This window comes from Amblyraja radiata, chromosome 28 (assembly GCF_010909765.2).
Source record: "Amblyraja radiata isolate CabotCenter1 chromosome 28, sAmbRad1.1.pri, whole genome shotgun sequence".
Classification (NCBI taxonomy): Eukaryota; Metazoa; Chordata; class Chondrichthyes; order Rajiformes; family Rajidae; genus Amblyraja; species Amblyraja radiata.
Genome location: NC_045983.1, coordinates 29333732 through 29360737, shown reverse-complemented (window position 1 = coordinate 29360737; position 27006 = coordinate 29333732). Strand labels below are relative to the sequence as shown.

General features: G+C 45.0%; 2 protein-coding genes and 1 long non-coding RNA gene across 4 annotated transcripts in view; 2 read left to right on the top strand and 1 right to left on the bottom strand.

The window, feature by feature from the left end:
• The window catches only part of doc2b (double C2 domain beta), a 256425-nt gene extending 250110 nt beyond the window's left edge, over positions 1–6315 (top strand). The window contains exon 9 of the mRNA XM_033046182.1: positions 3371–6315. Coding sequence (XP_032902073.1) covers positions 3371–3507 — 137 coding nt within the window. The 3' untranslated portion in view covers positions 3508–6315. The remainder of the gene's footprint in view (positions 1–3370) is intronic.
• A 21-nt stretch (positions 6316–6336) lies between these two features.
• On the bottom strand, positions 6337–25514 carry LOC116989051. Its single transcript, XR_004416115.1, has 3 exons — positions 25379–25514; positions 23557–23621; positions 6337–6518 (listed from the first exon to the last, which is right to left on the bottom strand). It is a non-coding gene; the product is annotated as an uncharacterized LOC116989051 (long non-coding RNA).
• Positions 25322–27006, top strand: part of LOC116989047 (sodium- and chloride-dependent GABA transporter ine-like) — a 94423-nt gene continuing 92738 nt past the window's right edge. For both annotated transcript variants that reach the window (XM_033046181.1, XM_033046180.1), the window contains exon 1: positions 25322–25657. In XM_033046181.1, the coding sequence (XP_032902072.1) occupies positions 25438–25657 (220 nt within the window). In that variant the 5' untranslated portion in view covers positions 25322–25437. The remainder of the gene's footprint in view (positions 25658–27006) is intronic.

Genomic DNA, 27006 nt, shown 5'->3' with positions numbered 1-27006 from the left:
TCAGAATAAAAGGATGAACCTTTACAATGGTAATGAGCAGGAATTTCTTTAGCCCGAGGGTGGTGAATCTGTGGAATTCATTGCCACAGATGGCGGTGGACACCAAGTCATTGGGTATTTTGAAAGGATCTTGATTAGTAAAGGCAGGAAAAGGTTGTGGGGAGAAGGCAGGAAGGAGAGTCTCTTGCCCAGAGTGGGGGAATCGAGGACCAGAGGACGTCGGTTCAAGGTGAAGGGGAAAAGATTTAATAGGAATCTAAGGGGTAACTTTTTCACACAAAGGATGGTGGGTGAATGGAACAAGCTGCCGGAGGAGGCAGTTGAGGCTGAGACTATCGCAATGTTTAAGAAACGGACAGGTACATGGAAAGGACAAGTTTGGAGGGATATGGACTAAACGCGGGCAGGTGGGACTAGTGTACATGGGACATGTTAGCCGGTGTGGGCAAGTTGGGCCAAAGGGCCTGTTTCCCACACTGTATCACTCCATGACTCTATGACTCTAATTGGGTTGAGAGGGAAAATAGATCAGGCATGATCGAATGGTGGAGCAGACTCGATGGACCGAATGGCCTAGTTCTGCTCCTATGCCATGACCTTATGATCGTACAAACTCCAGATCCTCAGCGATGTGCTCTCTAGTATAGCCAGGTGAACCATGTATTGCATAAGGTGTGATTACTAATCGACCACAGCAATGAAAAAGATGCACCAAGCACAATCGCCATCCATGGAAGCCCACCACATCTAACATCTGGGTACTTGTAGTAAATTCAACACAGCTGCCCCATTAACAGGTTAAGCAATAAACTTCTCAGAATCACACCAAGCTTCATCATCACCAACAAAAAATAAACAATGCAGGAATAAAGATAAGAATTGCGTAAAATACTCAGCAGATCAGGCAGAGCCTATGGATTGGGAAACAATGGTAATACTTCAGGTCAATGAGCCTCTCTCAGTATTCCTCTGGCATTTGGGGTGTCATTGACCTGATAGCTAAACTCTATTTATCTCTCAGCAGAACAGTGTTTGATCTGCTGGGAATTTCTGGAATGTTCTCTTTGTATTTCCTCACCACTTCCCCAGGCTTGTCTTGTCCCACCATCAGAAAAGATCCACCAAAGATGGCTTCATGCCGATAAATAGGGGCGGAGGGGTTATGGGGAGAAGGCAGGAGAACGAGGTTGAGAGAGAGAGAGATAGATCAGCCATGATTGAATGGCAGAGTAGACATGATGGGCTATATAGCCTAATTAAAGACAGTAGACAATGGATAATAGGTGCAGGAGGAGTAGGCCATTCGGCCCTTCGAGCCAGCACCGCCATTCACTTTGATCATGGCTGGTCATCCACAATCAGTACCCCGTTCCTGCCTTCTCCCCATATTCCTGGACTCCGCTATCGTTAAGAGCCCGATCTAACTCTCTCTTGAAAGCATCCAGATAATCGGCCTCCACTGCATTCTCCAGGCAGATAATTCCACAGATTCACAACTCTTTGGGTGAACTGTGGCCCCTGGTTCTGGACTTCCCCAACATCGGGAACATGTTTCCTGCCTCTAGCGTGTCCAATCCGTTAATAATCTTATATGTTTCTATAAGATTCCCTCTCATCCTTCTAAATTCCAGTGTGTACAAGCCCAGTCGCTCCATTTTTTCAACGTATGACAGTCCAGCCATCCCTGGAATTAACCTCGTGCACTACCCTGCACTCCCTCAATAGCAAGAATGGCCTTCCTCAAATTTGGAGAACAAAACTGTGCACAATACACCATGTGTGATCTCACCAGGCCCCTGTACAACTGCAGAAGGACCTCTTTGCACCTGTACTCAACTCCTCTTGTTATGAAGGCCAACATGCCATTATCTTTCTTTACTGCCTGCTGTACCTGCATGCTTACTTTCAGTGTACAAAGACACCCAGCTCTCGTTGTACCTCCCCTTTTCCTAACTTGACACCATTCAGATAATAACCTGCCTTCCTGCTCTTGCCACCAAAGTGGATAACCTCACTTTTATCCACATTAAGCTGCATCTGCCATACATCTGCCCACACACCCAACCTGTCCAAGTCACCCTGCATCCTCATAGCATCTTCCTCACAGTTCACACTGCCACCCAGCTTTGTGTCATCTGCAAATTTGCTAATGTTACTTTTAATCCCATCATCTAAATCATTAATGTATATGGTAAATAGCTGCGGTCCCAGCATCGAGCCTTGCAGTACCGCACTAGTCACTGCCTGCCATTCTGAAAGGGGCCCGTGGCAATGGATGTGAAAATGGATCCTGACCTGAAACATCACCTATCCATGTTCTCCACAGAAGCTACCTGACCTGCTGAGTTACTTCAGCACTTTGTGTCACTTTTTCAAGAAATGTTGAATAAAAGGGCATTACTTAACCTGATAATCTATATGAATTGCACTGTTGATTTATCCAAAATACAAGTGGGAAGTAAAATTATTTAGTTTGTATTAATAAAATATTGTTTTGGAATGTAGATTTTTCTACCTTCCCTGTTGATTAGATATTAAATTATTCTATTTTACAGCCAAGGAAATATGTATTATCTTTAACTTACTTACCTGTTTATTATTATTATTATTATTATTACTATTATTATTATTACTATTATTATTATTATTATTATTACTATTATTACTATTATTACTATTATTATTATTATTGTTATTATTATTATTATTATTATTATTATTATTATTATTATTATTATTACTATTATTATTATTACTATTATTATTATTATTATTATTGTTTTGTTGTTGTTATGTTTTTAAATAATTTAATAATTATTATAATCTTCTTTATTTTGCTTACTTGGACTTTTATTAAAACCAGCATCTGCAGTTTCTTGTTATTACAACTTGTATTATATTTAAGATGTTCATCTTCCAGTATATCAAAAGTGGATAGACACAACATGCTGGAGTACCTCAGCGGGTCAGGCAGCATCTCTTGAAAAGGGGACTGGGTGACGTTTCGGGTCGAGATCCTTCATCAGATTGAGAGTCAGGAAGGGAGACACGAGAGCTATGGGGAAGGTACAGTACAAAGCAGAGCCTGCATCGATGACTCAGGAAAGGTGGAGCTCACAATGGTCCATTGTTGGCTGGGGACGAGGTGATAACGGAGGAAAACAAACGGCGAAAAGTTGGGGTAGGGACGGAGGGAGAGGAAATGCAAAGTTAGAGAGACCAATATTCACGCCAATGAGAGAAATCAATATTCCTTTTCTCCAGAGACACCGCCTGACTCGCTGAGTTACTCCAGCATTTTGCGTCTATCTTCAGCTCGGTCCTGCATGTTTCAAAAGTAGATCCTCACTCCTGTAAATGTTCTGTTTAGGTGGGGTGACACTTGGAATCAATGCAAAAGGCGAACGTTTAAAGCATTGGTTTGACTGTTTGAAGAGCAAGGACAAGAAAATAGAACGCTGGCACACGTTGACTAACGAACTCCCGGGGTCTATCCTCAGTGATTGATGCCAGCTGCCCGGTGGTGATCTTGCCCCTGCATCATGGCATAGGACAAGTGAGGTTCTGTCTGAGAGTGAGTGAGTGCCACAGAAAGGTCGGGCCTTTTGCACTTTTCTTTTCAGAAACAAGTCTCTCTAGGCCTCTTCACAGATACCTAACTTTGCCTGGTAATCTTGTGGCTTACATATTGGCTTACGTACATGTTTACATGCATTTGTGTATCTGAGCACTTGCGATAAATTTCAGAGGAGTCCCTTTGGATAATTTTTTTATAATTAATTTAGCACCAGGAATTATCCGCTTTTGATGGCTGATACGTTTAGCGACCCAGACCAAGCAAATTATTTTTATGTTTTTGAAGTATTTAAATTTTATTAGGGCAAGCGAAACATGTCTGGAGTACTTAAATATAGATTTCCTCTCTACTACAGACAGACGAACCAGTTCGAGAAAAAGTTGCACAAAGGAACTGATCTTGTCTTAAACCTAGTCATATTTTGGAGTAATATAGTACTTTTGATACAGTGCAGGAGAATGGTGGCCTTGATAGTGACCAATTCTCCATAAGTTTCAATTAAAGTAGTGAAAGTACACATAGCTTTTCATTATCCAGAAGAACATTCACAAGACCAAAACCGAGCTTTAAGAATGGCGTACGTAAAATAAATGTAACACGATTCTCATGTCAATTGTCTTCTTTCCATCAATGGAATTGGAAAACGCATGGTGTATGGATGTCACCCTTCGGCAGTGGAGGCATAGGTTTAAATGGAGCACAGGAGGTGAATTATTAATTGTGGTCCTAACGAAGCGTTTCACTATTCAGATGCCATCTCAATAAATCTCGCATTCCGGTAGGAATCAAAGAAATAAGGCAGTTCTCAGTTAACTGTGCTGCACTGCAAACCCGGAGTCAAATGAGAAGAGATGAGAAGTGTTACCAAAGTTGTTAACCATCTGAAAAATAACCAGGTTCCATATCTGTAGGACCTGGTAGAAGATGTGGGGCTAACTAACTATCCCATTTGAAAAGGCAGTACAGAAATGCAAAGGAAATAATCTCCTTCTAAAATTTAGGATAATCTCCTAATAATCTCCTTCTAAAATTAAAATAATTACCGATCAATACCATACTCAAGCCAGGAGAACCTCTGAAGAAGTTCTCAACCCGAAACGTCACCTGTTCCTTTTCTCCAGAGATGCCGACTGACCCGCTGAGTTACTCCAGCTTTTTGTGTCAATCTTTGGTTTAAACCAGCATCTGCAGTTCCTTCCTGCACGAACCTCCTCCATATTTGGTACAGAGCACAGAATATCTCGAACAGCTTAAATTAACCAGTCCTCGTGTATTTTTATTAAATATTCGCTCGTGCAATATCGCTAAAGTTATCCAACAGTACTTATACAGTTACATCCCCATGAAGACTACCTGGAAAAGCTGACCCACCACAACATCCCAAAAGCTGCTTTAATCTCAAAAAGGCCCACACAAACTGTACCATATATATGGAAATAGCATTCATATTTTATCTTTTCACATCCTCAGGCCCTCTCGAAAAACACTTTGCAACAAACGACCTGCTTTTTGCGCAGACCCTTTGAAGACATGGCATTTCTTTTCAAATTGAACCCTGGGGCAACCTCCAGAGAATCTTCGCTTTTGAGACCTTATTTCTGCTACTTTGGCCCTTGCTCCGTTCTACCTTCCAAATCCAAACTAATTTCCACCCAAGATGTCACTAACATTTATAGAGAGAAAATAAAAGTTACAGTTGAGACGTCAGCCCAATCTTACAGGGAAGCAGTAAATCTAGCATCAGGCTCGACATATTAATTTCTGAACTGACATGTTTTAAAAACATCACTCCCAATAATTCCAAATATTTGGACTTTTTTAAAAGTATCTACTAAATAATAAAACTACGTTGAATGTGCAGAACTCAGTTTGACAATGAACTCTTGTACACTTTATATGAATCTGAATTTTGTATGGATTTCAATTAATGTGCATGGAGCTTATTTGGCTGCTATTATTGTATTAACTTGCAAAGCAACAAGCAACAAACATTCCAGTTTGAAACTATATTGTGGGTATGATAGCCAACAAGATGTTTCGAGTATTGCTAGCAAGATTACACTCTGCATGAAGTGTTAACTTCCTAATGCCTTGAAGATATTTGGCAGTTAATCATTTATTTTCTGTGAATGAGCCTTGCACTACATGTTATTGTTATATAATAAACATTATCTATTTTATTATTTTGCATGGTTTGTAACCATCCAACCTTACTTCAAGAGGAAGGGATAAATGTTATGCCAAAGGTCCTTTTTGACTGTCTTCTTACTGTCTACATGGTTCCTAAACTGACCTCAGTTTTACATCTCAATTTACCCTTGTATGGAACAAGTGATCATGTGATTACAACAATAAATCTTCTCTCCGAAACTACTGCACAATCTTATTTATATGACCTGAAAGTGCTCATCATTTCTCAACATTGATATTATTTACATTGTCTAAATCATAGAAAATGCAGGTAAACTTGCTCTTTGCTTTCTATATTGACTATGATGGTATAGGGCGATAAGATAACAGTATTTTGAGCAGTGATAATTGCACTTTGTGTTGTCTGTGTTGCAACATGCATCCAGGAAGAATGTAGTCCAGAGTGTAAAGCTCAACAAGTAACTTTATAAAAGATTATCAAAACTGTCCCATGAATGGTTAATATAAACTGAATGTGTATTTCCAGAATTTCTTGACAGAAATGTTTCATATCAGAACACAAAACACAATAAAAAGACCAAAGAGTACAACAAAAGGCTTTATTTTGTTTTCAATTAAGTTTAGCTTTTTTCTATGTGAATAAGTACAGGATTCTTTTTTTTTTTCCAGTTGAGTGTAGCTTATTGTCACGTGTGTCGAGGTACAGTGAAAAGCTTTTGTTGCGTGCTATCCAGCCAGCAGAAGGACATTACATGAACATGCTGCAAATACTCATCAGGTCAGGCAGCATCTATAGAGAGAAACACAGAGAGTTAATGTTTCAGTTTGGTGATCATTTATTAGTCAAGAGTCAAGAGTGTTTTATTGTCATACGTCACGGATGGGACAATGAAATTCTTACTTGCTGCAGCACAACACAATATGTGAATATGTAAACATAGGACATAACGGGGGAAGAGAGAAAAAAGAACCTGCAGGTAAGTCAGTGCAGGAACTACAGGTGAGATTCGAAACTGGAAATGAGGATTCAGGCTTATATGATTATTGATAGAGAAAAGGTGGAGAAATCCTAAACTTGGATGTTGAGGAGCCTGTGGGATAGGATGAGGCCGGAAGGTGAAAGTGAGCGCTGTATGCCACTGAAATTGCAAGGATGAAACTCAGAAAGGAAACTAAAGGGCCTGTCCCACTTGGCCGTAATTTGCGCGTAATTTCCGCGACATGATTTACGTGTCACGACGCACGTCGCGCGAGTCATGACACGCACGTGATGCGTGCATTGTGCGCATTACGCGCGCATGGTGCGCGATGACATAGGCAGTGACACGCGCGGCGTCGCAGGATTTTGTGATGTACAAAATCTTTGCGTGCCATGTGCGTGATGCGCAAATGATGGCCAAGTGGGACAGGCCCTTAAGGAGGCAAAAGAGGCGCAACACCAAATAATGGTGTAATATCGAGGACAACTTGAAGCTTGATAAATATGCAGACAGCAAGGATAACAAAGACAGGGGTTGGGCACATTGGAAAATAACTCAGTCAAGAACTCAGAAAAGAACTGGTTCAAGGAGTATGAGCCGGGTTTGATTTTCAATGGACATTTTGCCTGTGTCATCTCAAATGAGGAGTGCATAATTCAGTATTAGGTTTATTATTATCACGTGTACTGAGATCAGGAGTCAAGAGTGTTTTGTTGTCATATGTACCGAAGCGGAACATTGTTTTGCATGCTATCCAAACAGATCAGATGTGCCACAAATAAATGCAATCAAGTCAAACTCAAGTACGATAGAGCAAATGGGGAGATAATAATAATAACTTTATTTATAAAGCACTTTAAACAACCGCAGTTGCCACAAAGTGCTGTACATGAGAACTCATGTACAGCACTCAGATACAAAGGGGCAGGACATAGTTCACAGCATTGGAACGCAACAGTTCTGTAGACAAAGTCCAATGTCCACAATGGAGTAGACGGTACCTTAGCTTGTGGAAGCATGATAACAGAGGGGAGGAAGGTGTTTCTCAGCCTGATTGGTGTATCTTCTGCCAGACGGGAGCAGGGAGAGATGTAATGGTCTGTGTGGGACAAGTCTTTGATTATGTTTAGGAAGGAACTGCAGGTGCTGGTTTATACCGAAGATAGACACAAAAAGCTAGAGTAACTCAGCGGGTCAGGCAGCATCTCTGGAGAAAAGGAATGGGTGACGTTTCGGGTCTTGAAGACGGGTCTTGACCCGAAACGTCACCTATTCCTCTTAAAATAGCTAGTTGGTTAGTAATTGTAAAGAAATGTTATGGACACACTGTGGCTTTACTTCTTTATTACATTCATACTGTGGCATTACAGAGAGCACTAGCTGTACGTGGTCTGTCACGGAAACTAGAGAGCGATATGTGGGTGGGGAGGTTGTAATTATACTTGTGATATGGGGAGTGGTTAGTAGTGATGAGGTAACTATATTAAGGGTCACATGCATATATCATCTACATCCTTCCCCTTGGAAATGAAAGACAAACAAAGTAGTGACAGGGCGACCACGTCTCATGCGCTAGAAACGGTTTAAGCAAAATCGCCATAGCGGACAGGCGGCTTGACAACACGTCCCGACCGGGTTCGCATCTCGCCATCTCCCCTCCCTGCAGGAACAAGTGGAGGCAGTACGGCATCAGGTGCAGACGGCTGCACTGGAACAGGTGAGCCGGGCGGGGACGGAGAAGACAAGGGCACGAGGGGATGCGGGAACTGCGCGCGGGCAGGCGAGGGAGGGTGAACCGGGGGAGGAGCGGACGGATAGAGCTGTGAGGGTAGAGACCGTGGCATGCGAGGAGCGATGGGCCGAGCATCGCCTGGACGCTGAAATTTCAGCGGGGGAGCGAAAGGATCTGCGGGCGGTGGTCGCGGCTCGTCGACAAGCCGCAGATGTTGGCGGGACCGGCGGTAGATGGTTCCTGCATGGACGACGAGATAGGACCGAGGCGACCCAGCAGTGGCGACTACGGTAGCGAGCCGGGAGTGACCGGTGGGGGTCTGCATGCGGACAACTTGACCGGGGAAAAGGCGCGGCAGGAGGCGGCAGGACTTGTCATGGGAGCGTTTCTGAACATCGCGCTTAAGGGCAATGCGCTCCTGAACAGCAGCGGGCTTGAGGACAGAGGGGATGAGTGAGCGCTGGGCCACCGGGATCGGTGGTCTGGTAGTGCGAGACATGAGCCGCTGAGCAGGGGAGCCCATGGCAGGGTCACGGGATATGTTGCGAAGGTTGAGGAGGGCTAGAAAGAAATCAGAGTTGGACAAACTACATTGTTCCAGTAAGTTCTTTGCACTGCGAACGGCGCGCTCGGCCAGACCGTTGCTTTGCGGGTACTCAGGGCTGCTGGTGTAGTGGCGGAAGTTCCAGCTGGTTGCGAAAGCCCGAAACTCGGAGCTCGTGAATTGGCTGCCGTTGTCCGACTGCAGGCTGGCCGGCGTGCCAAAGGTAGAGAAGTGGCGGCGCAGCTTTTCGACAACGGCCGAAGAGGTGAGGGAATGCAGCTGGTCAACCTCGAACCAGTTGGAGTAGGAGTCGACTAGTACCAGGAAGTGTTTGCCTCGCCGCTCAATAATGTCAGTGGCAACCGCCATCCAGGGCAGTTCGGGTGCAGGCTGCTGCAGAAGCGGCTGTCGTTGCTGGTGGGGGGCGAGGCTGTTGCAGGTGGAACACGAGGAGACCCTCTCCCGGATGTATTGAGCCATACCAGGCCAGTAGAACTGGCTCTGGGCGTGAGACAAGGTGGCTTCGGCCCCACTGGCCTGAAAATAGTGGTCGTGCAGAGCAGCAGGCACTACCACCTTGTGTCCTTTCACAATCACGCCGTCGTGGAGTACGAGCTCATCACGGACCAGGAAGTAGGGCACGGCGCCAGCCGGCAGAGCGGAACAACAGTCGGGCTAGCCCTGCTGGATGATGGCAGCAAGCTGTTCCAGGGCAGGATCATCGGCAGTGTGCTGGACCAGGGACTTCACCTGCTGTGAAGGGACAATATTGACATTGAGCACCATCAGGTCAGACATTTCATAGGGGTGGCGATCGGTGGATGTTAGCGGGGCGCGGGATAGCGTGTCGGCCACGAACATGTCTTTGCCTTTCCGGAAAACGACGTTGAAAGTGAAACGCTGGAGCTGCAGCATCATGCGCTGCAGTCGGGATGAGGCAACATGGATCGACTTGTTGAGGATGGTGACAAGTGGCTGGTGATCTGTTTCAATGGTGAATGTGTTGCATAGTATATAGTCCTTGAATTTGGAGCAGGCAAACACCACGGCCAGTAGCTCCTTCTCGATCTGTGCGTAGTGCTGTTCGGCAGGGGTCATGGTACGGGACGCGTAGGAGACTGGCAGTTGCAGGCCGTCATGGAGCTGCAGGCAAGCGGCACCGAGCCCGAACTGAGAGGCATCGCAGGTGATGATAATGGGATGTTGCAGGTCAAAACATTTAAGTGTGGGGGTACTGATCAGCTTGGACTTAAGGATGTGGAAAGCTTTTTGGTGTCGAGGGAACCAAGCCCAGGCCGTGTGCTTCTTTATCAAATCCCTCAGGGGTGCACTCAGCTCGCTGAGGTCGGGGATGAACTTCCCGAGGTAGTTTACCATGCCCAGGAAACGTTGCAGGCTGGGCACGTCAGTGGGTGATGACATCTCGGAGATGGCAGCCGTTTTCTGCGGGTCGGGTTTCAGCCCCGAGGCTGTGAATACATGTCCAACATATGTGACCTCCGGGACGCGGAATCGGCATTTCTTGGGGTTGAGTTTCAAGTTGATCTTCCGGGCCCGGTTAGGAATTGGCGGAGGTTGAAGTCGTGCTCAGCCACATCCTAACCGTAGACCAGGATGTCGTCAACGATGATGGCACACGGTAGGCCGGCAAACAGCTGCTCCATTGTCCGTTGGAACACCTCGCTGGCAGAGTTGATTCCGAATGGCATTCGGAGGAACTTAAATCTGCCGAAGGGGGTGCTGAAAGTTGTCAGGTTGGAGGAATGCTCGTCAAGCGGTATCTGCCAGAAGGAGCTCTTGGCATCGAGGACAGAAAAGATTGTGGCCGGACCAACCTGTGCAGCGACGTCCTCTACTGTTCTCATGGGGTAGTGCGGGCGTTTGATGGCAAGGTTTAGGTCTTTGGGGTTGATGCAAATGCGTATTTCGCTTTTGTCCTTTTTCGCGGCAACAACCACGGTGGAGACCCACCTGGTGGGTTCGCTGACCGCCTTTAGGATGCCCATGTTTACCATGCTGTGCAGCGTCGATTCTACTTTGTCCTTCATGGCGAAGGAGACACGGTGTGGCGCACGGACCACTGGCTCGACCTTGCGGTCGACGACAATCTTGTAGTTGTAGGGCAGCTTGCCCAGCTCGTCATCAAAGCGGTCAGGATATTCAGTCAACGGGTCCATTAGGGCCTGCACCTTGTGGATGTCACGGTGGAAGGAGACCAGGCCCAGGTCCTGGCATGCTTGGTTGCCCAACAGGGTAATGCAGTTGGAATCGAGAAGATAGAAAGTGAGGGACCGAGAGGTGTCCAGTATCTTGCAGCGCAGAGTTGCCTTTCCCACAGGAACAAGCACCCCTCCCCCATATGCATGCACAGTGGAGCGATCAGAAGTAACTTGCTCATTAGTCCTAATCTTTTTGAAGAGGCTTGTTGACATAACATTCGCAACAGCTCCGGTATCAATCTTAGCGGTGAAGGTCGAGTTATTCACAGTTACATGAACTGAACGGTCTGTTATCACTGCAGGTGCATCCAACACAGAAAAAATGCTGGTCTCCCCCTGAGAGGACCCAGATTCAGATACAGGGAAATCGTCGAGATGGTACTGGGAACCGAGCTCGCTATCAGTTTGCTCCAAGTTGTTTAACACACGCCTTGGAGCAGCAGGTGGCTTCCCACGGGAACGGCAGGCAGCAGAAAAATGGTTGAGTTTCTTGCAGTAATTGCACGTTTTGCCCAAAGCAGGGCATACATTGTACTGATGAGTGGCAAAGTTACAATTGGGGCACCTTTGCTGGGAACGTCCCCCGGGAGCAGTGCCGGACCTCGGGGGTCGTGGCGGGGTAGGGTTCTGTTGAGGGCGGGTAACGCTGGCAAAGTTAATGTCCTGATCAACCGATGACACTGCCGTGGTGACGGCTTCGGCTAAACGGCAGGCATGCATAGCCTCGTTGAAAGACATGTCGGGCTTGCGCAAAAGTTCAGTCCTTAGCTTTTCATCGCGGAGACCGTAAACCAGAAGGTCCCTGGTCAGCTCCTCGGGGGTCAGCGTGTCAAGGCGGCACCGTCTGGCCAGGTGTCGCAGCGCAGCAACATAATTCTCAGCAGATTCACCAGGGCGCTGACGCCGCCCGAACTGTTTGAAACGTTCTAAAATGCAATTAGTCGGAATGTCGCAAATCGCGGTAAACTTAGCCAATAAACATACCGGGTCCCGAACAGATTCACCCGCAGCGTAGACGAAGAAGTCTGACCGAGCCAGGGCATCGGGACCAGCCAGGTTAAGGAGTAGAGAAGCTTAGACGGCTGGAGTAGCGGCAGGATGAGCGATTGTGACATAGTGGTCGAAGTCACGTCTAAAGACATCCCATCGATGGGCAATGTCTGCATCGAAAACGAGCACATCGGGTTTGTGGCAAGAATTGGCCATAACGAGGAAACAAGTAGGGGGTAACAGAAAACTGGGGCAAAATTAAATTAAAACCGATAAACATGAGGCGCAAGGGGTAAGAGTTTTGACACCATGTAAAGAAGTGTTATCGACACACTGTGGCTTTACTTCTTTATTACATTCATACTGTGGCATTACAGAGAGCACTAGCTGTACGTGGTCTGTCACGGAAACTAGAGAGCGATATGTGGGTGGGGAGGTTGTAATTATACTTGTGATATGGGGAGTGGTTAGTAGTGATGAGGTAACTATATTAAGGGTCACATGCATATGTCATCTACAGTAATGAAAAAAGAAAATTGTCGTCTGAAGTGAAGTCTTATTGATTAGATCTGGTGGGCAACAAAATGGCAAATAGCATTTGAGTTGAAGAATTGTGACGTCGTAAAATGGAGACACAAAGAACTGCAGATGCCGGCTTACAAATAAAGTCACAAAGTGCTGGAGTAACTCAGCAGTTCAGGCAGCATCCGTGGAGAACATGGATAGGTGACATTTCGGGCTGCAACCCTTCTTCTGATCTCCAGAGATGCTGCCTGACCTGCTGAGTTATTTTGATTCAACAACTGAATTTGGGTTCAGCAAACAGGGGCCAGAGAACAGCAGATAGACACAAGATGCTGGAGTAACTCAGAGGGACAGGCAGCATCTGTGGAGAGAAGGAATGGGTGATGTTTCAGGTCGAGGCACTTCTTCATACCCGACCCGACCCGAAACGTCACCCATTCCTTCTCTCCAGAGATGCTGCCTGTCCCGCTGAGTGACTCCAGCTTTATTTGTGTCTCTCTTCAGTTAAAACCAGCATCTGCAGTTCCTTCCTACACAAAAGAACTGCAGGACTACTGGTCAGACGCCATGAAGTTGTGGGCGAGAGATCTTTCACAGATCGCTCAAGTAGCAGGGGAAATGGTTAACAATGCACAGCTTGATACTTTGTATTCCTGACTGGAACAAGAGCAAGAAGGTCATGCTAGGACTGTCTAAAAACACGAGTCAGGTTATGTCTAGAACAGTGTGTACAGTTTGGGCATATGATCACAGGATGATGCAGCGGGGATTTGCTGGGATATTGCCATGATGCTGAATTACAACTCTGAGAGGAAACCGCCTAGTCTGAGGTTGTTTTTGGAGTGAAGAAGACTAACTCTGCTGTACAAAATCCTGAAAGCTCAGGTGGCACTTAGACGGGTACACAGATATGAACAAATGAATGAGGAAAGGTTTCACAGGGATGTGGGCCAAATGCGGACAAATGGGACTCACTTAGATGGGTCAGCATGGACGGGTTGGGCCGAAGGGCCTCTTTCGGTGCAGTATGACCCTATGACTCCGAGATGACCTCCATTAAGGTGGGAGTCAACTGGGGTACATTAATGAATTAGTGGATAAGGGGAAAAAATGCCCAGAGTGAAGTTCTGGAAATCACTACCTGAGAAGAGGTGGAGAGGTATATGGATGAGCACTTGAGTTGTAGCCTATAGGATTAGCAGATAAATTGCAGTAGGGTGCAGAGATGTTTTGGTAGGCCAGGACTGTCTAGGTTACATGGCCTAACGATGTGCTATACATCTCTATAATACCAGAGGGGCTCACTTATATTTTTTATGGAATAGAATGAACAGCCATTTCCGGCATTCGCATACATGTGCTGTGAAATTACAATGGTATTAGTATTACAATGGTATTAAGTAATCCTATTTGTCTCGGCACATGTTAAGGCTACAGGTTCAAGTACATTTCTGGTTTAAGGGACTTAATCTTGGGCTTTGATAGTAAAAATACTGATAAAATATCCCACCTTCTTAGAAGAATGTAGGAAGTAGGAGTAGAGGTAGGCCATTTGGCCCATTGTATCTGGTCTGCCACACAGAGTCATAGTGATACAGTGTGGAAACAGGCCCTTTGGCCTGTTATAACTTGCCAAAATCGGCCAACATGCCCCAGCTACACTTGTCCCACCTGCCTGCGCTTGGTCCATATCCCTCCAAACCTGTCCTGTCCCTGTACATGTCTAACTGTTTCTTAAACGTTGGGATAGTCCCAGCCTCAACTACCTCCTCTGGCAGCTCGTTCCATACACCCACCACTCTTTGTGTGAAAAAAGTTACCTCTCAGATTCCTATTAAATCTTTTCCCCTTCACCTTAAACCTATGTCCTCTGGTCCTCGATTCCTCTACTCTGAGCAAGAGACTCTGTGCGTCTACCCCACCTATTCCTCCCATGATTTTATACACCTCTATAAGATCACCCCTCATCCTCCTGCGCTCCAAGAAATAGAATCCCAGCCTACTCAACCTCTCCCTATAGCTCAGACCGTCGAGTCCTGGTGACATCCTCGTAAATGTCCTCAGTACCCTTTCCAGCTTGACAACATCTTTCCTATAACATGGTGCGCAGAGCTGAACACAATACTCTAATTGCGGCCTCACCAATGTCTTATACAACTGCAACATCTCCTCCCAACTTCTATACTCAATACTCTGGCTTACACACATGGTTGATCTTTTACAACTGCCCCACTTTTCATGCACTGATCCCACGCCCATAGATTGGTTTTAATATCTGAAAGATCTAGCGATCTCTGATCCCCTATCTCAGGTGTGGCTTGACTTGGATCAAAATGCTTTCTCAATGTCTTTACATCCCTCAGTCTGCACTCCGCCGAGAGCTGGGTTTGGGTGGTCATGCCAAGGGCACTAATTCTAACCAGAGATGCCATGTCTTCACTTGAGCTTGGCAGGTGGCCCAACAGGTCTTTCCTCACACTTGGTTGTGGATAGGTGTGGGATTGCCACCGAGGAAGGGAGTCAGCCAGAGTGCAGGCCGGACATGTCTCCCACTTGCAGGTATCAGTGAGAGTCAAGTGAGATGACATGAAACTAGCGAGGGAGCAGATTCAAAAGTTCATACGTTATAGGAGCAGGTCTACTCCGCCATTCAGTCATGGCTGATCCTCCTATCCATCACAACCCCATCCTCCTGCCTTCTCCCCATAACCCCTGCGACCCGTACTAATCAAGAATCTATTCATCTCTGCCTTAAAAAATATCTATTGACTTGGCCTCTACAGCCTTCACTCCACACTAAGGTCATAAGTGATAGCAGTAGAATTAGGCCATTCGGCCCATCAAGTCTACACCATTCAATCATGGCTGATCTATCTCTCCCTCCTAACCCCATTCTCCTGCCTTCTCTCCATAATGTCTGTACTAATCAAGAATTATGTACAGGGTACCATAATTTCTGCACTAATCAAGAATCTATCTCTGCCTTAAAAGTATCCACTGACTAGGCCTCCACGCCCCTCTGTGGCAAAGAATTCCACAGATTCACTACCCTCTAAAGAAATTTCTCCTCATCTCCTTCCTAAAAAAACGTCCTTTAATTCTGAGGCTATGACCTCTAGTCCTAGACTCTCCCACTGGTGGAAACATCCTCTCCACATTCACTCTGTCCAAGCCTTTCACTATTCTGTATGTTTCATTGAGGTCCCCCCCCCCCCCCCTCCCCCCCTCATTCTTCTAAACTCCAGCGAGTACAGGCCCAGTGCCGACATACGCTCATCCTAAGTTAAACTTCTCATTCCTGGGATCATTCTTGTAAACCTCCTCTGGACCCTCTCCAGAGTCGGCAAGTAAATAAGTAAACCATATAACATATAACCATATAACAATTACAGCACGGAAACAGGCCATCTCGGCCCTACAAGTCCGTGCCGAACAACTTTTTTCCCTTAGTCCCACCTGCCTGCACTCATACCATAACCCTCCATTCCCTTCTCATCCATCTGCCTATCCAATTTATTTTTAAATGATACCAACGAACCTGCCTCCACCACTTCCACTGGAAGCTCATTCCACACCGCTACCACTCTCTGAGTAAAGAAGTTCCCCCTCATGTTACCCCTAAACTTCTGTCCCTTAATTCTGAAGTCATGTCCTCTTGTTTGAATCTTCCCTATTCTCAAAGGGAAAAGCTGATCCACATCAACTCTGTCTATCCCTCTCATCATTTTAAAGACCTCCATCAAGTCCCCCCTTAACCTTCTGCGCTCCAGAGAATAAAGACCTAACTTATTCAACCTATCTCTGTAACTTAGTTGTTGAAACCCAGGCAACATTCTAGTAAACAAATCAATCTCTTGGTGCCTCTTTGCATTGGTTATCTCTGGGAACATGTTTGGCAAGCAATGTGACCCTCCAGCAGTCATCTGCAGAGAGAGATTGGAATTTACGTGGGGATGCACTACTTCTGTTGTTTTTAGTGGTTTCCTTGTACACACTGTTTTAACAGTTTGCAAAAGACTCTCATGAAGTTGCATCATCGGAAGGGCAAAATTGAGCCTTGGACGGCACCGGGCCTGTACTCGATGGAGTTTAGAAGGATGAGGGGTCACCTCATTGAAACTTACCGAAGACTGAAAGGCCTGGAGAGAGTGGATGTGGCGAGGATGTTTCCACTGGTGGGAGAGTCTAGGTCCTGATCTGTAGCCTCAGAATAAAAGGATGTGCTTTTAGAAAGGAGATGAGGAATTTCTTTAGTCAGAGGGTGGTGGTGGTGGTGAATCGTGGAATCCATTGCCACAGACGGCTGTGGAGGCCAAGTCAATGGATATTTTTGAAGTGGAGATTGATAGGTTCTTGATTAGTAAGGGTAATGGGGAGAAGGCAGGAGAATGGGGTTGAGAGGGAGAGATAGATCAGGCATGATTGAATGGCGGAGTAGACTCGATGGACCTAATTCTACTCCTACAACATCGGGAAAAAGTTCCTTTGTCCACCTCTGCCTTCATAGATCCTTTAATATTAGCTGGAGGTACACAAAATTGCTGGGGAAACTCAGCGGGTGCAGCAGCATCTATGGAGCGAAGGAAATAGGCGACGTTTCGGCCCGAAACCCTTAATATTAGCTGTTCTTTGTTCATAGCTTCATCCTTACCGATTATTTAATTTTTATTAAATGACAACAAACCTTTTGAATAAAGGGCGACGGATTATACGAAGACTGACGAAGATCCACAATAATTATCTTCAGATCCAGTTGGTCTCAATTAAATCACTTGCATCACATAAGCCACGATAAGTTATAATATAAGTCTGAAGAAGGGTCTTCACCCGAAACATCACCCATTCCTTCTCTCAAGACATGCTGCCTGTCCCGCAGAGTTACTCCAGCATTTTGTGTCTATGGTTTAATCCAGTGTCTGCAGTTCCTTCCTACACATATAAAACAACACAATGCATATGGTCAAAATGTGGTCCTGTGTTCCATACATGGTAAAATCTCTGACAAGAAATTGATCAGTAGATGAAAAAATGGTTAATTTATTTCATTTTTCTGTTTTGCTCTGACAAGTGTATCAGGTTCTCATATTACTGTGTGTATTGCATGCAGATCAACATGGTGAATCATTTTTGTATTGGCTGTTTGATACCGTTCATCTCTCATCACAACCGTGGAGAATGCAGCATCAAATTTGAATGTCTCTTTTATTGCTTCTTACAATAACATGACTTTTGTACCTCAGCCTACCTATAAAAATCTAAACTGTGATATTTGAACGAATTGTCGTCTTGTGATTTTTCCTTGTGGCTTTTTGGTGTTATTTATGACAATGAAAGCATAATGTAATCAATTGGCATCAAGTGAAATACTCACTTCATTGCAGAACTGGCTTTGTATGTGGAAGAAATATTTTAAATGCTGGGGATTGTGACCATTTTTTTTCCCCCCATTAATTTTAAACTTTGCCAGGATTTCAGAAGAATGATATATTTTAGCATGTAATCTATTTAATTTTATTTAATGGTCTTCCTTGTGTGAATATTTTCTCAATTAAATGCAAAAAACAAAAAACAAATCGTTCATGCTAACTTGTGACTTTTTTCGGAGGCACATGGATGTGTTTTGGAACTTTGCTTAGTGTTTTCAGATCATTCTGTGGGCATGAAAATACATAACCTGATTTCATAAATCTTTGTTGGGACTGAAATGAGTGAATGAATGATACTCTGTTGTCACATGTACAGTAAAATTCTTTGTTTTACACAAAATACACAAAGTGTGAATGAATGCATGAGTGAATGAATACTATATTGCCACAGTGAAGTTCTCTGCTTGCATACTTATAGAAACTTACATACTTACAGAAATTTACAAAATTCTTAAGGGGTTGGACAGGCTAGATGCAGGAAGATTATTCCCGATGTTGGGGAAGTCCAGAACAAGAGGTCACAGTTTAAGGATAAGAGGGAAGTCTTTTAGGACCGAGATGAGAAAATCATTTTTTACACAGAGAGTGGTGAATCGGTGGAATTCTCTGCCACAGAAGGTAGTTGAGGCCAGTTGAGGCAATTTGGCTATATTTAAGAGGGAGTTAGATGTGGCCCTTGTGCCTAAAGGGATCAGGGGGTATGGAGAGAAGGCAGGGATGGGATACTGAGTTGGATGATCAGCCATGATCATATTGAATGGCGGTGCAGGCTCGAAGGGCCGAATGGCCTATTTCCTATGTTTCTATGTTTCTATACCCAAGGTATTCAAATAGCTGCCATATAAAGGGCACTGATAAAGTTACAAAGTATCCCGCGCCAGGACCACATCTGCCCCTCCCGGCTGACCCCCCACACTCTTCCTTTGTTCTCTGCCCCCCCCCCCCACGGCACCCCCTCCCCCTTTCCCCCTTCATGGCGACAAAGAGCCAGGTATAGGGTGTCGACTAAGTTACAAAGGTATTATTGTCTCAATGGTCCCTCTTCATTCTCGGCAGCCCCCCACCCACTCTGAGTCCCTCTTGGTTACTGGTAGTCCACCCCCACCCCAGGATGAAAAGTAAATTATTTATGTAATAGATGTAGCCAAGAAAATAATTTTTCAAAGTAATTCAATAATAGGATCGGTTGAATATTCAATTCAACGGTCTTGATCCTCCTTAATTCCCAAGAGCTAGCATTTCCCGAAAGTTTATATAGAATTGTCCCAAAATATTGGATGCATATTATCTTTATCAGGAATCAGATATCGAATGAGTAACTGAATAGTTTAAGAGTCAAAGATGACCTCTCGATAGAAAGGATCATTGAAGTGATCATTGAGCAAAGCAGGAGGAATTCAGCGAGTCAGCCAACATCTGTGGAGGGAAGATAGACACAAAAAGCTGCAGTAACTCAGCGGGCCAGGCATCATTTCTGAAGAAAAGGAATAGGTGACGTTTCGAGTCAGGGGAATGGGAAACGAGAGGTGGTGCAGAGATAGAGATGTTGCAGAGCTCTAGTCCGAGAGAGGAGGAGAACTTCATCAAGATTTCGCAGTGGAGCGGGCGAAATGTGTAGGAAGCAACAGACGTCACCTATTCATTTTCTCTAGACATGCTGGCTGACCCGCTGAGATACTCCAGCTTTTTGTGTCTATCTTCAATTTAAACCAACATCTGTGGATGGAATGGATAGGTGGCATTCCAGGTCGTGATCCTCCTGCAAACTGAAGCATGATGTGCTGGACATGCTTCCACCATTCAAGTTTATTTATTCACCTTCATTCCTCACTTATATTTGGCTTGGGCCTTTCCCCCCCCCCCCCACTGGGGACAATTGTGCAGTGATTTGAACAAAGATAAATAAAGCTATCCAGCGGTCAGAGGACTGGTACCATTGTGCTTTGTGCCTGCACACCAAAGAGGCCAACTTGGCCTTTTGAGAGATGCTACTGATGTTGTTCAAATAGAGTATGTGGAGTTAAAGGTGGGATTGATGTAAAGAGTTTGTATCATCATAGCTGTTTAATAATAAAAGAAGATGGAATCCAGTTAAAAAAAAAATGGAAATTGCGTTCTGACAAGAAAGCAAGAGGATTTCACCTGAGGGTCAAAATAAAGTTCACGCCAAGACTTTTTGGAATAGATGGGGAAGTGATTGATGTGGATGATGCATTCATGTGCAATGAAGGAATGAAGAAAATAATTTTTGACCAGTTTGAAAAATATTCCACACTTCATGAATATTACATGTGGGAGACATCGTTTAATTCCAGGCTCTGCTTTCAAAGAGAGGAGATTAATTAGATTTGCAAAGGGGAATAAAAAAGCAGGGCTTTACGGCTTGTGAGCCAGCCTCATTTAAACATAGAGTTGTTGTCGTGCCAAAATATGCAAGAGAAAGGAATTCTGCACCTACAGAAAGCGGTTGATATTTGCAAATATCAACAGTAGCGGAAGCCTGTGGGGCTTTCGGGAGCAGAGCAGATGCCACTTTCATACAATGGAAGGAGTAAACAGATTAGGCTGGCCAGCACAGATCGTGAGATGCAGTGCGATGAGGGAAAAATATTTTGTGGGCTCATCAGAGCAGAGTTTGTGCATTGGGCCCATCAAGTCTACTCCGCCATTCAATCATGGCTGATCAACCTTTCCCTCTCAACCCCATTCTCCAGCCTTCTCCCCATTACCCCTGACACCCATACAAATCATGAAATCTATCAATCTCCACCTTAAAAATATCATAGAAACATAGAAACATAGAAAATAGGTGCAGGAGTAGGCCATTCGGCACTTCGAGCCTGCACCGCCATTCAATATGATCATGGCTGATCATCCAACTCAGTATCCTGTACCTGCCTTCTCTCCATACCCCCTGATCCCTTTAGCCACAAGGGCCACATCTAACTCCCTCTTAAATATAGCCAATGAACTGGCCTCAACTACACTCTGTGACAGAGAATTCCAGAGATATCCAGTGACTTGGCCTCCACAGCCGTCTGTGGCAATGAATTCCACAGATTCACCACTCTCTGACTAAAGAAGTCATTTCTCATCTCCTTTCTAACGGTACATCTATTTCTTCTGAGGCTATGGCCTCTGGTCCGAGACTCCCTCACTAGTGGAAACATCCTCTCTACATTCACTTTATCCAGGCCTTTCACTATTTGGTAAGTTTCAATAAGGGGACCCCTCATCCTTCTAAACTTTAATATATCGCCAGGTATATCTAATATAGAACATAAAACAGTACAGCACAAGAACAGGCATTCCGCCCAGATTGTCTGTGCCAAACATGATGCCAAGACCATCTCTAATCTACTGGCTCATAATCCATATCCCTCCATTCCCTGCTTATCCATGTGCCTATCCAAAAGCTTCTTATCTGCCTGAACCACCATCCCTGGCAGCACGTTCCAGGCACTCACCACCCTCTGTGTACAAAAACATTGCCCTCCACATCTTCTTTAAACTTTGCCCCATATGTCATAAGGTCATTAGGAATAGGAGTAGAATTAGACCATTCGGCCCATCAAGTCTACTCTGCCATTCAATCATGGCTGATCTATCTCTCCCTCCAAACCCCATTCTCCTGCCTTCTCCCCATAACCCCCCGGCACCCGTACTAATCAAGAATCTATCTATCTCTGCCTTGAAAATATCCACAGACTAGGCCTCCACAGCCTTCTGTGGCAAAGAATTCCACAGATTCACCACACTCCGACTAAATACATTTCTCCTCATCTCCTCCCTAAAAGAACGTCCTTTAATTCTGAGGCTACGACCTCTAGTCCTAGACACTCCCACTAGTGGAAACAACATCTGCTGACCAAAACCATTTTATTCAGAATATGGGAAAGCCTCCTATCGGGGAAGGAAGTGTTAAGAAAAAGGTAATGGAGTGTGAGAATAGACTATTAAATTTCACAGATGTCAGAGAGATTGATGTTGCTGAACGGTCGATGTGATTTACAAAAAGACTGATGAGTCGCCTTGTTGAACAACCAACAAGTTCCTGAGTTCATTGTAACGTCGGGTGAGAGAGCATGTAAGCAAAAATAAGGACACAAAGTGCTCAAAAAGGACACAAAGAGTATCTCCGCAGGTCAGGCCATGTCTCTGGAGAACATGTAAGCTGTTTAATTGAGATGGAGAAACCAAATTTCTGCTGCACTGCAGGCACGTCATAAAGAAATATGTGGTTCGGGCAGCTTACAACCCAGTTGTATCAACGTTGATTGCTCTAATGTCAAGTAACTCCTGGGTCCCCTCCCCTCCCTACTCTACCCCCTTCCCCCACCCTAGTCGTCCTACCAGTTCCACCGTTCGCATCTATACATCAGTCTGAAGAAGGGTTTCGGCCCGAAACGTTGCCTATTTACTTCGCTCCATAGATCCTGCCTCCACCCACTGAGTTTCTCCAGTGTCTACCTTCCATTCTCCAGCATCTGCAGTTCCTTCTTGAACATCTATATATCTCTCTTGTTATCAGAGGGTGATCACGGTGGCACAGTTGCTGCCTTACAGCAAAATGCAGCGCCAGAGACCCGGGTTTGACCCCGACTACGGGTGCTGTCTGTACGGAGTTTGTACGTTCTCCCCGTGACCTGCGTGGGTTTTCTCCGAGATCTTCGGTTTCCTCCCACACTCCAAAGACGTACAGGTTTGTAGGTTAATTGGTTTGATTAATTGGTTTGATAAAATGTTAAAAATAAAATTGTCCATTATAAAATTGTTCAATGCTGAGTGACGCTCTACCTAGAGATTTTCAGCGTACTACATCCAGATCCAGGTCATACCTTCCCCAACCAACAATGGGCCATTGTGGGCTCCACCCTTCCTGAGGTCATCTGTTGCCCACCCTGATTTGTTCTGATCTTTTCTCACCTCCAGTTTATTCCCCCCCCCTCCCCTCTACTTTCAGTCTGATCCGAAAACAATTGAACAAGTAAAGCAAGGATAGACACAAAATGCTGGAGTAACTCAGCGGGACAGGCAACATCCCCGGAGAGAAGGAATGGGTGTCGTGTCGGTTCGAGACCCTTCTTCAGATCTTTCTTCTGAAGACCCTAAACGTCACCCATTCCTTCTCTCCAGAGATGCTGCCTGTCCCGCTGAGTTACTCCAGCATTTTGCATCCACCTTCGGTTTAAACTAGCATCTGCAGTTCCTTCCTATACGAACATATCAAAGACTATAAAAATATAATCAAAAAGCATGTCAAAACACTAAGAAATAAGAACTTGAAATTACATTAAAGTGAAAGCTAAAAAATGCATTGAAGTTGAACAATATCAATGAACAAATAAAAGTAAATATTTAGACCTGGCATTTTAAAATAATGTTCATGATAAGATTCAGTATTTGAATTACCTTGATTATATCCTTGCTGGGCATTGTTATTTTTATCATTCATCCTGAATTTCTGAGGTTATAAACTGTTGGCAAATAGATGACTCATTAAAACATCATCAGGAATTCAATAGTAATTGATTAACTGCGTAAACAGAGCTTAAAAATGTTTGTTTATTCAACATTTGATGTTCCCTGAAGATCGCTTGTGCAAGTGCTGTCTTCCTCCTGAGACATTGCAGAACCCTAGTTAACCAAACACTCCAAAGACCTACAGGTTTCTAGGCTAATTGGCTTGGTAAAGTTGTAAATTGTCAATGGTGTGTGTAGGATAGTGCTAGTATACGGGGAACGCTGGTCGGCGTGGACCCGGTGGGCTGAAGGGCCAATTTCCACGCTGTATCTCTAAACTAAACGAAACTAAATTCTGAATCTGGATTCTGAGCCTGAAGAAGGGTCTCGCCCCCACATGTCACCCATTCCTTCTCTCCATAGATGCTGCCTGTCCCGCTGAGTTACTCCAGCATTTTGTATCTACCTTTGATTTAAACCAGCATCTGCAGTTCTTTCCTACACATAAACTAAATTAAAAATAACAGGAAAATAATTGATGTTGGACTTATTCTGTCATTATACGTATTGTCCATTCTGAAGATAGATGAAGAGTCTGAAGAAGGGTCTCGACCCGAAACGTCACCCATTCCTTTTGGAATTCCATTCCTTGTGGAATTCCAGCCAAATCACTGGATGGATTTAAGAGAGAGTTAGATAGAGCTCTAGGGGCTGGTGGAATCAAGGGATATGGGGAGAAGGCAGGCACGGGTTATTGATTGGGAACGATCAGCCATGATCACAATGAATGGCGGTGCGGGCTCGAAGGGCCGAATGGCCTCCTCCTGCACCTATTTTCTATGTTTCTATGTTTCCAGAGATGCTGCCTGTCCCGCTGAGTTACTCCAGCATTTTGTGTCTACCTTCAGTTTAAACCAGCAGCTGCTGTTCCTTCCTTCAATTGTTCATTCTGAACTTGCGATACATTACTTAGAGTCACAAATAAATTGTGGTCTGTGCAGGAAGGAACTGCAGATGCTGGTTTAAACCGAAGATTGACGCAAAAAGCTGGAGTGGCTCAGGGTGGCAGACAGCATCTCAGGAGAAAAGGAATGGGTGAAGTTACAGGTCGAGACCCTTCTTCAGACAGAGAGTCAGGGGAAAGGGAAACGAGAGATATAGACAGTGACATCGAGAGATTAGGACAAATGAATGAAAGATATGCAAAAAAGTAACGATGATAGGAGACAGGACATTGTTAGCTGTGGTCTCGGTGAATACGAGTTATAGACAATGAGATACTGTGGTCACATGTCTGAATTAGTCCATCAGTTTTTGATTTCATAATCAGTTTTTGCCATTATAAAAGATAGACACAAAATGCTGGAGTAACTCAGCAGGACTGGCAACATCTCTGGAGAGGTGACGTTTCGGGTCGAGACCCTTCTTCAGACTTATTGCTAATTGTTTGCTATTACAAACTCTGCCACTAACGTTTTATCAATTCAAGTCTTTGAACCGATCGCCACTAATGAAAGTCACCGCAACTTACACTGCTTGCATGTGGCCCCTTGCTAAGTATTGAACGTTGAATGACATTTTTTAAAGACACTTAATTTCAGATGGATCAGATGCTCCCGAGGTGATAAACAATAAAGTCACGATCAATGATTAAACATGAATCCGTTCGATTGCTTAAGAGCGAAATAGGAATGCTTAACCTGCGCCTGTCGGCATGGGATTGACACATCGGGTAATGATTGACGGGGAGTTGATGTAGAAATGTCCTCACAGGCTTCCGCCTCGCCTCGCCTCGCATCGACCTGCTTTTAAAGTTATTTTAGAGTCAGCATGAAGAATAACGACGGCTCCGTCCAGATGAAGACGAGGAAGGCGAAAACTAAATACGATTCCACAGGAACAAGTGCTGACAAAGTGAACGGGCTTGTGGAGGTCCCACCCAGAGAGACTTGGTCCCGACAGATCGAATTCTTGTTGGCTGGGATCGGTTACTCCGTGGGATTGGGCAATGTGTGGAGGTTCCCCTTCCTGTGCTACAGGAGTGGAGGAGGTAATTTTATTTTTACTATTGGTCTATGAGGAAATCCTAAAATAATGTGTGGCGCAGCGGTAGAGTTATAATAATAATAATAATAATGGATGGGATTTATATAGCGCCTTTCTAATACTCAAGGCGCTTTACATCGCATTATTCATTCACTCCTCAGTCACACTCGGTGGTGGTAAGCTACTTCTGTAGCCACAGCTGCCCTGGGGCAGACTGACGGAAGCGTGGCTGCCAATCTGCGCCTACGGCCCCTCCGACCACCACCAATCACTCACACACATTCACACACAGGCAAAGGTGGGTGAAGTGTCTTGCCCAAGGACACAACGACAGTATGCACTCCAAGCGGGATTCGAACCGGCTACCTTCCGGGTTGCCAGCCGAACACTTAGCCCATTGTGCCATCTGTCGTCCCATTATGCTGCCTTACACGCATTCTGGGCCTGGATAGGAGGAATTGAAGTTGTTGCTGTCCATCTGATTGTAAACTAGAAACCTTTCATCAGTTCGTGCATTGTCGGGGCTGAATTAGGCCATTTGGCCCATCAAGAGGCACGGTGGCGTAGCGGTGGAGCTACTGCCTTACAGCGCCAGAGACACGGGTTCGATGCTGACTTACAGTAGCTTGTCTGTACGGAGTTTGTACTTCCCCCTCCTCCCGCCCCGTGACCTGCCCGGGTTTGCTCCGGGTGCTCCGGTTTCCCCCACGCTCCAAAGACGTACAGGTTTGTAGGTTCACAAAAATGCTGGAGAAACTCAGCGGGTGCAGCAGCATCTATGGAGCGAAGGAAATAGGCAACGTTTCGGGCCGAAACCCGGAAGGGTTTCGGCCCAAAACGTTACCTATTTCCTTCAGGGTTTCGGGCCGAAACGTTGCCTATTTCCTTCGCTCCATAGATGCTGCTGCACCCGCTGAGTTTCTCCAGCATTTTTGTGTACCTTCGATTTTCCAGCATCTGCAGTTCCTTCTTAAACACAGGTTTGTAGGTTAATTGGCCAGGTATAAATGTAAATTGTCCTTGGTGTGTGCAGGATAGTGTTAGTGTGCGGGGATCGCTGGTCGGTCCGGACTCGGTGGGCCGAAGGGCCTGTTTCCACGCTGTATTTCTAAGCTAAACTAAACTAAACTAAATTGGGCTTGCAAAACAGAGCAAATGGCTTCTGACAAATTCCTTGAAAGCCATTGCTTAACCATTGCGAGGGGAGTTCACTATTCTTCCACGATGAATGATTATTTTGATTCATGTATTCTCATGTGACAATGCAGATGCATGTTCATACATTTATTCATAGAGGTTCATTGTACATCCATCACTGAACAATGAATGCAGTAAACTCACTAAATAAGGTGA